Raw genomic sequence first — 12,481 nt, 5'->3', positions numbered from 1 at the left:
ACTTTACCTCACGGCTCCCTGACTGAGCCGTGCCATTGAGTGCGGCTTCTTGACGGAGCTGCGCCATTGACAATTGGCGTATGCGGCTCCCACACGGAGCCGCGCCATTATCGAATGGCGTACGCGGCTCCCAACAATTCCTAGCTAGTTCTGGGATGCAGGTAGAAGGTGCCAGTGCAGCTGTAAGGGAAACACATAATAAACAAAAGCTACTGGGGCCACTTCTGCCTGATGGTGGCAGAGGACTGGGTATGCTCTTAGTACCAGCAGTGGTTGGCAGCACTTCACTGATCAATCTGCTGAAAGATAGGGACCCAGACAGAAAGGCTGAGAACCCTTCCTGGAAGAAATTCAGCCCAACTCTGCGGGAGTCCCTGACAGCCAGTCCTTAAAGCACTGAGACCTGGTTCCTTGACTCAGAGCCCTTTACAGCACTAAGGAGTCTGACCAGGCCCCTTATCAAAGACAAAGATGGAAGAAGGGCTGACTTCTAATCCCTTGCAGATGGCCCTCCTGCACAGGGATCTTGGTCAAGTGGCTGTACTCCCGAGGCCTCAGTTCCTCCTGTACAAAATAAGGGTCTGTAGATAGCATTATTAAGCCCTGGACTCAATGGCCAACCCAGAGAGGAAGAGAGAAAGCCCACAGAGCAGCCGGGCTGAGTCTTTTGTCTGGCACAGCCTTGGTTCTCCTCTCAAGAGTTTGCGATGTTGGTGGCTGCGGTTTGTATTCTTATAAAACTTTGAACTATTATCTGCTGACGTCCTGCAAAAGCAGAATGTCTGTATTGTCTGAGGTTTGAGGACATCACCCACAATGTGGACAAAATGAAATTTAAAGCATGGCCTCCCAGGCAGGCTCAGCCTAAGGTCTCCCTGAATACCTTCTTGGCCATTTATTTATCAAGGGTTTTATTGGCAGTGACTCCTTAACGTCTGTCACTTCACACCTTCCTTCTCTGTGTGGTTGGATCAAACCAACTGGAACAAAACTCACCCCAGCCAAGAGGGAAAACTGAGATCAAACTACCAGATGGCTGAACAGAGAGGTCTTCAGAGAATACTGTTCAGAAACAAGGGGGAGGAGCTGTCAGATCAAAATGAAGTCACATTGTGCACAGTGGCACTTGCCTATAATCTCAGTGTTCAGGAAACCAAAGCAAGGATGATTATAAATTTGAGGTCAGACCCTGTCTGAAAGCACAGGGACCTGTGTCAGCCCCTCCAAAAAAAACTCCGGTTGAGACGTTACCTAATGTGGGTACCCGAAGTTACTGAAACGCTTTCTAGCCTCAGATCATATTTGCATTCTGTTTGTATTTCTGATGAAGAAATATCTTAGAGAACTTAAGACTAACTCATAGCTGCTCTGATGTGCACAATTATGGACCAGAAAGTTCTCTTATTGAGGAGAAGCCATTCCTCCAAATGAATATGCCCATGTTGGAAGGATGTTGCCCTGCACGTGGCACAGAGCCCAAATGTGTGAACAATGGAAGGATGCCGTCTTCTGTATCACACGGAGCTCACAGATCTGAGTTACTACTAGCAGTGAGGGATTAAAGAGGGCAAAAGGGAGGAAGAGCGCTTCCACTTGCTGTATTCTGGACACACCTGTACTTGGGTGTGTAGGTTAAGAACATCTGTGCACACACATTATTGCTCACTTAATATGAACACATGGTCAAAGGCTGGCAGCATTCTACCACACTCCTCCTCATCCTCTGTCAAATTTAAAGGGAAAATTTTAAATGTGTTTCTGTCTTCCCCAAGAATCATAAAGCAGAAATCACTAACTCAGTCCCTAGGAATCCAGAGCAGGCCTGGGTAAACAAATAAAGGAGACCCAGACAGAAGAGCATTGTGGGACCTAGGAGACCCTCCAGATGACGTGCTAGGAGCCCTCTCTGACCCTGGGGACTTGGATAAGACACCTTTGAGACATTCCAGATAAAATGCCTGCTCTCTTTGTGCACCAGGCACCAGGTGACGGCCTGTGTCAAGACAATTCCAAACAGTCTTGCAAGGGAGTCTATTAGTGTCTCTTCATTGTACAAGTGAAAAGGTGACACTCAGAGAGGCTGACTCCAGATCACACAGCTGGAGTTGGAGGACCAATGTGACTGAGGACTAGTCCTTGAATTAGTCTTTATACCTTGAACACCCTGAGCAGAAGCAGTCCACACAGGACCACTCTGCCTCCTTCAGACACTGGTACCCACCTACCATAAACAGAACGCGTGCATATCTGGTGTGATTTCCGACTCTAAGAGCTTTGCCCAGCTGAAATGTAGCTAGCACATCTTGAGAATTTTAGCTGTATACATTTTACTCTTTGGGGTTGAAGAGACTGAGCTTGGGGACTGGACTGGAGCTCCTGCCTCTACTTCCCAAATACTGTCATTTAAAGCCTGAGCCAGGGTGTCTGTCCTGAGGACTGTTAACATTGTTTCAACGAAGAATAATTGCTCTGCATTAAAGTGAACTTTGCTGAGTGTACTGTGGGGACTCCCTCACTGCTGGGTTAGCCCCCTGCTCCTTGAAGTCCCACCCACATCCCACTCTCAGCCCTAGATGGCTGCTGATCTTTTTTGGGGGGTGCAGAATTTTGCCTGTTTTGGCATTCTGTGAAAATGAAATCCTCCCGTATATTGTATTTGTGGATGGAATTTTCCATTTGGCATGCAGTCCTGAGACTTGTCCCTGTAATGAAGGTGTCCATTTGTTACTTTTAAAATGTTTTTATTATTATTATTGTCTGGGGGCAGGGAGCACGTGTTCAGGTCAGAAGACAACTTTGTGGAGACTGTGGTTCTGTCTTCCCCACACACCCTGACCTTGCCTGGGTCCCAGGGTGGAACTCAGAGCTTCAGCTTAGATAACAAGTGATCCACAGACTGAAGTTCCATTCCCCAGCTGACAGACATCTGGAGTGTCCTGCTATGAATATTGCTGTCTTCTGTGCATGTGTGTAAGACAGGTTTTCCTGTGGTGGAGGCTGGCCTTGAACTCCTAATCCTTCTGTCTGAGCCTTCTGAGTGCTTGAGTTACAGACCTGCGCCAATCACCATGTCAAGATGACAGTTTACTTTTGCTTCTTTCTTAAGTTATGAAAGCAGAAGGGTTAATTTTGGCTCATGGTCCTGGAGGTCCAAGGTAGAGGGGCCACATCTAACACTAGCAACATCTTCCTGTGGGCTCAAGTCCCCAGGCAGTGCAGACTCATCAGGTGAGAGAGTGTGAGTTCTTGTCAGATTTTAGTCCGGCATAGAAATGTGAGTCGTTGCTTCTCTTGAGACGCTATGGGAGTGGAGTTGCTGAGCAGCCTGGTTTGTGAAAGTACAAAAACTTTTCTCCACAGCGGCTGCTTTCTTGTTCACACCCACGATATAGTAGAGTCATTTAGAGGGCTTCTTCAAGTGAGAATTAATTTCTATAGTCTCTTTCTTCTTAAAAGCGGTCATGTAAGCATGAGTCTTCCAGGTTTCACCCATTCTGCTGAGAGGAAAAACAAAGAATGCATGAGCCCTCGCATCAAACAGCCGCCAGCCACACTCTACAGTCCGGAAACTCAAAATCCTGGAAAGCCCTGAGATTCCACAAAGAGCTGGCCTGAGGTCCTGAGAACTGGACTTGGCAGGTCCCCAGCCCCGCCCACTCCGCTTCAGGAGGCGGGACTTAGCGAGGGAATCCGGTCTGAGGGGGCGGGAACAAGAGAGAGCGCGCGTCTCCAGATGCCCCGCCCACTCTGGGATAGGCTGCTTCTGGGGAAGGCGGAACTGTTGGGTGGAGCCCAAAGCCTGAGCTCCGCTATAGAGCCCCGCCCACCCCACGCTCAGCTCCGCTCCGGGGGCGGACCCTGGAGAGGTTGGGGCGGGGCCTGGCGAGGGGTGGAGCTCTAGGCCCCGGGCCCGCCCACCGCGCTGTTTTGGGGCTGGTTCCCGAGTGGGCACACTGAAGCTGCGCTCGCGGCGCGCCATGGCCGGGCTGCTGCCACTGCTTGGCCCCGCGGGAAGAGTGGGTGCCCGGCTGCGGCCCTCCGCCCCTTGGCTCCTGGGAACTGCTACCTCCTGTGCTCCACCTCTCTGGGCCTTGGCCTTGTCCCGCCCGGGTCCGGACACCCGGCTGCTGCGCACGGCCCGCGGGGACTGTCTCAGCCGCCAGGTATGCCTCCCCGCACCCACTCGGACCCTGATCCCCAAGTAACCGAACGCCGTGCCAGGGCCAGCCCTAATGGACGGTTTTTACATTGCACCTGCCCGAAACGGGTCACCTCCGGGGTCCCTGAGTTCTCAGATCCCTAGAATCCGAGAAAAATCTCTTTCGATTAGCAGCCGGAGAAACTGAGGCTGGGAGTGGTATGGTGCGCTACCCAAGGTCACGGAGTCGAATTGGAGCCCCAATTTCGAAAGCCAGAACAGTGCCATTACCGAGCCGATCGCCAGGAGCCTGAACTCGATAGGAACTTCCAAGCCGGCCCCTAGAGTTGTTCCCTTTGAAGTTCAGTTCAGGCCTGGGCACTGGGCCCAGGAGGCCGCTTCGCGGCGGCGTGCCGGTATCTAACGCTTCCCGGTGCTCTTTGCTCCACCCTTTTTTATCTAGCTGGAAGAGCAGGCTCAGGGCAAGCTGTCAGTCCACCCCGTTTTGTTGTGATTACTTTCCCTGGATGCTAAGGGTGAAAAGTAGCTTCTATTCAGACAGCAGCGCATTTCAAGTAGGACTCTTGAAAAAAAGTAGTAGTTTTGAGATCAGAAGCGTCGAGGTCTGGAGGAGTCTGGAAGACCACCGTCATGAATCAGGCAGTTCTGAGTACTGTCTGCTCCGGTAGCTTTTCAGTAAGTAGTCAAGGTCCCTTTCCTTGGGTGCCTCGCACAATCATGGATAGACTTCCTTCCCTTCTCTCCTGCCTGGCAGACAGGACGTTGGCCTCAGCTTTGCTCCTGAGCACGAGGCAATATGCTCAGAACATACAGTGCTTTCTGGTGATTCTTCAGGGCACAGCATAGCTTCCCTCTCCTCCAGAAAGTCTTCCCTGACTACCAGTCGTGTGCTAGCCCTCCCCTCACCCCCTCCCCCTTGCCCACTCCAATACTGTCTCTTCTCTCAAACTCAGATCTTTACTGCCTTCACGATCTGGTACAACCTTTCACCTTGTTGGCAGCCTAACCCTAGCCCTAACCCTAGCCCTAGCCCTAACCGTACACTCTGACTTGACAGGGGTGTGTTTACAGCAAGGATAAATCTGCTCTCAGGCTCCTAGGATCTGTGCTTGCTAAGTCAATCACTTTGATCAAATGCTATCCCTTTTCTATGTCTGTAAAATGAGGTGTTGCTAAGTCATTTCCCAGAGGGTGAATGTGATAGGAGGTAGCACACTAGCTGTCATCTGGTACATCATGCGGACACCAGCGATTGCTGTCATCAGAGCCTAGGAGCCGACCTTGGACTTCCGCTGCTTGATACATGGAATCAGAACGGGATTAGAACCTAACAGAAGGTTAGAACAAAGCTACTCCTTAAGAAGCCAGCTGTGAGGGAAGGGCCTGCCCTGGGCCTCAGTCCAGCATCCTACTCCATCTCCAACCTGGCTGCCTTCACTGGGAGGCCAGCTGGGGTCTCCAAATGTTCTAGACAGTAAATCTGTGTCTGAGTGACATGCCGACCTCATGCCTACAGTAAGGACTGCGCTGTGCTGGAGAGGGGAAGATAAACCACACAAGAAGCCTGCCCTGTCACAGCTCATGGTTCAGGGTCACATAGACCAAGAGAGTGGAGGCCACTTGTGACCCTGGGGGTGGGGTGTGGGGGTGGGGGAGCGCCTGTGTAAGTGGCTTGCTGGCTTCCCTTATCTAATGAGCTGCGTCTCTCCTGACTCACTCCTTGCTTGTCTCGGTGTGTCCCCTCCCTAGTATCTCACTGTTCGTTCTCCTCTGCTCCCTAAAGTCTCCTTTGAGGCCTGTCTGGTTAACAAACATTGTCCCCTTCTCTGAAACACTCTGATCCAGAGAAGATACAGAAGTGCTGGGTCTGGGATTGGGCTGTGCTGCCTTTGACTGTGTGCTCATCCTCGCTGGGCTTTGTAGACCCTCTTCTGTTCATGGGGATGTTGTGAGGATTGCACGAGCTAAGATTTTTCGTGGCATTTGGAACACTGCCTGGTACAACGTCAGCACGTACGGTGCTTACCAAATGAATGGGAGCGAGTGTTGCCACACGGCCCCTTTTCTAATACGGCTTCCTCTGGTTGTTATGAAACAAGGTCCCCTGTATTCCAACCAGGCTGGCCTTCAACTCGATAAGCTTGAACTTCTGACTCTCCACCTCCAAAGGGCTGGGGACTATAGGTTTTATACGGCCAAGCTGGGTTTATTACTGTGCTGGAAATGAAAGCTTTGCTCATGCTAAGACACGCTACCACTGAGATGCATCCCCACCTGAGCACTCTGAGGTCAGTGTGTCAGTGTCACACTCAGGACAGTGCAGAGCCCTTGCAGGTAGCAAACAGCAATACTCATGGGGGAAAGAGTGTCTACCAATGCTCCATTGCTTGCAAGCCACTCCCATGAATCCTTTGCTTTAGCCTCTTTAAATCCCTCTAGGACTTGGAAGAAAAGAGCACGGTCCTGCAAGAGTGGTCATTCCTTTTAGGAGAGACTTTTCCAGAACGTTCTGGTTCTGGAGAACAGGAAGAAAAGCTGCCACTGCTTTCTTTTATTGGCCAGCCCTTGCCACTTTCCCCTTGAGGTGTGCACTCCCCTTCTGAAATGCTCACAGGGGCCATGCTTCTTTCTGATAAGTAATCCCTGGGCTGCAGATGGGGCGCAGCGAGCTGATATCTGCAGTCTCTCCCGGTGCCTGTACCTCTATTAGGCCAGTGTCAGTCAAAAGCCCATTGACACTTGACCCAGGCAATCTCAGTTATGGCCCCGTCTCCATGCCCCAGAACAGCCACAGCTGCCTCTGCTGATGCCCCCTTTGTCTCATACCCTCAGGTTTGGCAAAAGGCCTTCTGGCCCAGAAAGGAGACTAGAAAGGCAGCCAGACTTCCAACTAGAAAATAAGCAGCAGCTTCTACCAGGCTGGAGGAGCAAACATTAGGGCCAGACATTTGTTTGTTTTAGAGAGGGGAGTAAGCTGGAGAGATGGTCTGATGATTTAGAGCCCTGGCTGCTCTTGCAGAGGACCTGGGTTCATTTCCCATCACCCACAGGACAGCTCACAGCTGTCTGTAACTCTAGTTCCAGGGGATCTGAGGCCCTCTTGTGCATATATATATATATATATATATATATATATATATATATATATATGCAAACACCCATACACATAAAATAAATATTAAAATTAGAGAGGGGAGCTTTGAAAAGCCCAAGGGAGGTACTGTCTGATTAGGACTTGAAGGCTACGGTGGAGGGACTCTCGGAGAAGGTGACGTTTGCATTTCCATCCCACACGCGGGATAGTCACATACACATTCCATCCCTGTAGCACATCCTGCGTTAGCTGGACCAGCACAGAGGTCAGGTGAGCCAGGGCTTTCTTCTCTAAGCTCAGTGATTTCAGGCACCTCCAGAAACGATGACAAGGTCCAGTCCTCAGGCCTTTTCCCGGATCATCAAAAATCCAAGCTGGGCTCACAGGCAGAGGTACAAACAGAAGAGCCCTCTAGCTGCTCACTGCTCAGCAACCAGGGAAAGCAGGATTTGTGCACCTGGGGCTGGTGAGGGACACTGGAGGGGAGTGAGGACCCAGAGCTGTAGTAAGTGGCTGCCACAACCAGAGAGGATAAAGCCTGCGGCCCCCTGCAGCGGAACACAGTTAGCTGTGTAGGTGCAGCTGGTGGGTTTGGCCATTTCTTCTCAGTAGGGGAGTCCTGTCCCATCCTGAGGATCCTGGCGTGCCCATTTCTCGACCTTGCAGAGTTGCTCAGCTGCAAAATCAGGGAGTAATCTACCCAGCTGTAGGATCAATAACCGGGGACGACATCAAGCGCTAAAGACTCGAAAAGTCCATTGGTCACATTGGACAAAAGCATTCTCTTGTGGAGGTGTATTTTGTCTAATCCAAGTGTGGTTGGGATCTCGGTCACCTGTCCCAAGCTTTGCAGGCTCGCAGGGTTCCCGTGTGACCAGCAAGATGGCTTGAGAGTACAATTCTTGCCTTACACACCTGGCAACCCTGAACTCAAGACCTGGTTCCCGCTGTGTGGTTTGAATGAGGATGTCCCCATAAGCTCAGGCATTTGAACACTTGGTCTTTGTTGGTGGCACTGTTCGGGAGTCGCAGCCTTTCAGTGGGCGTGGCCTTTGGGTTTGTGGTCCCGCCCCACTTCCAGTTTGTTCTAGTTTCCTGATAGGTCTCTCAGCTTCCCGCTCCCACCACCAAGCCTGCTGCTTGTTGCCGAGCCTCCCCACCAGGATGGACTCGTCTGTCTGGAACCGTGGGCCAAAGTGAACTCTTTCACAGCTTGCTATTGGCCACGGTGTTTTATCACAGCAGCAGAAAAGCAAACACGCAGACACAAAGGTGGGGGAAGAGAATCCACCCCACAAAGTCGTCCTTTAACTCCGCGTATATACTGTGACGCGTATGCCTGTGCGCACGTGTACACACACACACACAAAGATTGCTACAGTGTGGCTAATTTCTTCCCACACCCTGGTCAGGATTTTGTCCAGGAATCAGTCCCCTACGGTGTTTCCTGTCCCAGTGAAGGCGCATGGCTTTTGGGGCTCCATCCGGTTCCAGCCCTACTCCCCTCTCGGGGTAGTGCGAGCCTGGAGTTGTATGCTCAGTCCACAGACTTGGATGGTCTGAACTGTCACATTAGCCACTTTTCTCATTTCTGTGACCAAATATTGTGCAAAAGCAACAACATCGGGAAGGAAGGGTTCATCGAGGCCCAGGCTTTGAGACTACTCCATCTTGGTGATGTCGTGGCGGGAGCGGGGATATATCAACACTGGTGCTCAGTTCGCTTTCTTCTTATTCAGCACCAGAACCCTGCCCAGGGAATGGTGCCTCCTACATTCACGGTGGGCCTTCCCTCCTCCTTGGAAATACTCTTACAGACCTACCCCAGGCATCTCCTCAAGTTATTCTAATCAAGTATCCCACTTCCGGCCTTGATAACAAGCCTGTGTGGCTCCTCTGGTGCGCAATACATTTATTAGCTCCTTTGCTAGAGGTCAGAAGTCCAAAACTTGCCTCACTGCGCTAAGGTCAAGGTGACAGCAGGAGATAGTTTGCTTCCTGAGGTTCCAGGGCAGAATCCCCGTCCTGCCTTTTGCAGCCTCTAACAGCCTCCCGCCCCGCCCCTGGCCACACCCACATATCAGTAAGCCAGCAGTACAGCGTCTTCAGACACCTGCTAACACCTCCTCCCATTGGATTCCAATTCCTGCCCACTCCTTTACCAGCTAAAGACCCTTAGGTTTTCATTGGGCCCACCCAGTAAAATCCCAGTAAAATCCGTTCCCATCCCAACATCCATGGCCAGATTCCATCCACCAAGTCCTGCGCTAGGAGATGACCTGGACATCTCCCGGGCTGACCTAGCCTGGCTAGTGGGAGTACAGGTAATTGACATCTGAGTAGGTAGGCAGGGGTGCACTGATCAGATAAGGGTAAAAGCCAGTGGCAGCTACCAACCTGACCTCCCTTTGGTCTGTGAACAGGAGCCCAACAGAACCACTGAGCCAAGAAGCAGTGGTGACACCGGCACAGAGAAAAAGCTAAGCAAATCGCAGCAGCTGAAGAAGGTTTTCCAAGAATACGGGGCTGTGGGTGTGTCGGTGCACGTTGGGATCTCACTGGTCTCCTTGGGGATATTTTACACAGTTGTTTCCAGGTACAGTTTTCATCGGTGTTCATTATTGTTTGTGGTTGATTTGGGAAGTTGAGACCGTAAGTTCCAGGGAAACTTGGGCTTCAACATGAGGTATATCTACAAATAATGGAAGAGAAGGAGGGAGAGAGAGAGAGGGAGGGAGGGAGGGAGGGAGGGAGGGAGGGAGGGAGGGTGGGTACGCATGCTGGGCATGTAGCCCAGTCAGTAGAATCACTTGCATTCACAAAGCCCTGAGTTCCAGCATCAGCCACATCTGTAATCCCAGCATTCAGAAGGCGGAGGCAGGAGGATGGGTCACAGTTCCAAGTCATCCATCCTTGGTGACATAGAATCTGAGCCGGCTTGGGCTCCGTGAGACTCTGTCTCAAAAGCATTTTTTTGTTTTTTGTTTTTGTTTGTTTTCCTGCTATAAGGTAATATGTGGGTGAATTCTGTTATGTATTTTTAAAAGATAGTTCACCTGGGTCAGTGAGACAACTCAGCAGGTTAAGTGCTTCACGCACAAGCCTGACTGCCTGGGTTTCAGCCCTAGAACCCACAGTGGAAGGAACTGACTCCTGACCTCTGACCTCTGTTGCCTTCTGACCTGCATACATGCATTGCCCACACTCACATGATAAGGTTTTTTTTTTTTAAAGGGGGAGGGGAACACTAGACAAATCAGTTTCTTCCTTTAATCCCTGCTGTAATGTTTTCTTTTTCTTTCTCCCCCCACCTCACCCCCAGTGGCATAGACATGTCTGCAATCCTGATTAAGCTTGGCTTTAAAGAGTCACTGGTACAATCCAAAATGGCAGCCGGCACCAGCACGTTCGTGGTGGCCTATGCCATCCACAAGCTGTTCGCACCCGTGAGGATCAGCGTCACCTTGGTCTCTGTGCCCTTCATCGTCAGATACTTCCGAAGTGTTGGCCTCTTTAAACCTCCAGCCGCCAAGCCTTGACACCAGTCTCTTCTGATCTGTAGGCTTTGGATTGTTTGCAAGGTGGTTTTCTTTTTTGGTGGGGGGAAGGGAGGGGCAGAGGCTAATTGCTAGGTTCCCATTCCCTACGGGTTGGTTTTACTTTTACCAGCAAACATCTGGTGTTTTAATTTACTTTTTTTTTTTAATGCTGTTCCTCATGTGTGTGACTTAAAATGTCACCAGGGCATCAAAGTGAGTTGACAGTGAGGCCCGGTGGTTCAGGCCAGTAAAGCCAACTGCTCTCGAGCAGGAGGCAGAAGGGTCAAGCCTGCTCGAGCTACTTAGTTAAGGGTCAGTTTATCATTTATAAGACTGTGTCTTGCTCACCAGTGAAGAGAGAGCTGAGGCCAATACTCATAAAGCCTCCACCTGGCACAGAAGATGGCCTAAATTCAATCCCCAGCACAAAATGAGACTGCCTACAAATTGTTCCTCTAGACCAGTTGGGCAGAAGTGCTGTCTGCAAAGCCCCTCTGGGGGCTAACCTTTGCTCAGGTTCTTAAAAAGCAGTGGTTAATTTGCTGGCTTTTCAAACCCTGCCTGCTCTGATTTGCCTCTGGCAGCAGCCTGCAGTTTAATATGCAGTATTCAGCAGACAGCTGCCAGCACTACAATTAATGAGGGGAAAATTAGCAATCCATAATCATGACCCACATTAACATCAAGCCCTTGACGTTCACAGCACTTGCTTTGGGGAGAGCAGGCCAAGAACTTCTCATGTGCTTCATCGACTCCAGAGCGTCTTCGAGGCTGGACGGGATGAGGCTGGATGTCTGAAATTTTACTGATACTGGGCAGCGTTGTTTGTAAAATACAGAAACCCTGCCCAATTGTAATGTCATCACTGGGCTCCTGACGCCCCTATTCTGGGGACCTCAAAAGCTAAAATCATCCTGGCTTTCTTAGACAATCCACTTAGCTCTCTGAAACTTGAGACATTCCAGACCTGATATGTTTACAATGTACCAATGAAGTTTTTTAATTGAATTAATCAGATGCATAAAATATTTGTACCATTTTCTGGGGGGGGGGGGAATATTGCTCATTCTAACTGTAAAGAAACCAAGAAATAATACAAGCCAGGGAAAGGAGAGATGTTTTCATTAGGGTTCTATTGCTATGATGAAACACCACAACCAAACTCACAGTTCCATATAACAGTTCATCAAGAACAGGGTGGGCAGGGACCTGGAGGCAGGAGCCAACGCAGAGGCCACAGAGGAGTGCCATTTACTGGCTTACTCAGCCTGCTTTCTTACAGAACTCCACCAGCTCCTGGGTGGCAGCAGTTCTCAACTTGTGGGCTGCAACTCCTTTGTCAAACCTTTATCTCAATTCAAAACAGTAGCAAAACTAGTTATGACATAGCAGTGAGAATAACTTTATGGCTGGGGGCCACAACATGTATTAAAGGGTCATAGCATCAGGAAGGTTGGGAACCGCTGGTGTAGACGGAGGTTAGACTAGAAAGAAATTCAAGCAGAGACTCAAACTGAGGCTTCCTCCTCCAGGAAGCCAGAAACAGTCAGAGCAGGAATTGGCTCCATCACTCAAGCCTCTCCTCTGAGCAGACTGACGCGGGGGGACTTGTTCTGTCAGATCCAAAGGAAACTCCATTCCCTCAAGGAAGCCCAAATATCCAGAAACCGGTTCACCTGGACTGTAGGA

General features: G+C 50.4%; 1 protein-coding gene across 1 annotated transcript; it reads left to right on the top strand.

The window, feature by feature from the left end:
- Positions 1 to 3,945: 3,945 nt before the first annotated feature.
- On the top strand, positions 3,946 to 11,818 carry Fam210b (family with sequence similarity 210 member B). Its single transcript, XM_028769618.1, has 4 exons — positions 3,946 to 4,163; positions 9,677 to 9,849; positions 10,576 to 10,834; positions 11,496 to 11,818. The coding sequence occupies exons 1-3, from the start codon at positions 3,978 to 3,980 to the stop codon at positions 10,790 to 10,792; spliced, it is 576 nt and encodes a 191-aa protein (XP_028625451.1). The 5' UTR covers positions 3,946 to 3,977; the 3' UTR covers positions 10,793 to 10,834; positions 11,496 to 11,818.
- The last annotated feature ends 663 nt before the right edge of the window (positions 11,819 to 12,481 follow it).

Source organism: Grammomys surdaster, unplaced genomic scaffold (genome assembly GCF_004785775.1).
Source record: "Grammomys surdaster isolate TR1022 unplaced genomic scaffold, NIH_TR_1.0 193, whole genome shotgun sequence".
Lineage (NCBI taxonomy): Eukaryota > Metazoa > Chordata > Mammalia > Rodentia > Muridae > Grammomys > Grammomys surdaster.
This window is presented reverse-complemented; position numbering and strand designations above follow the sequence as displayed.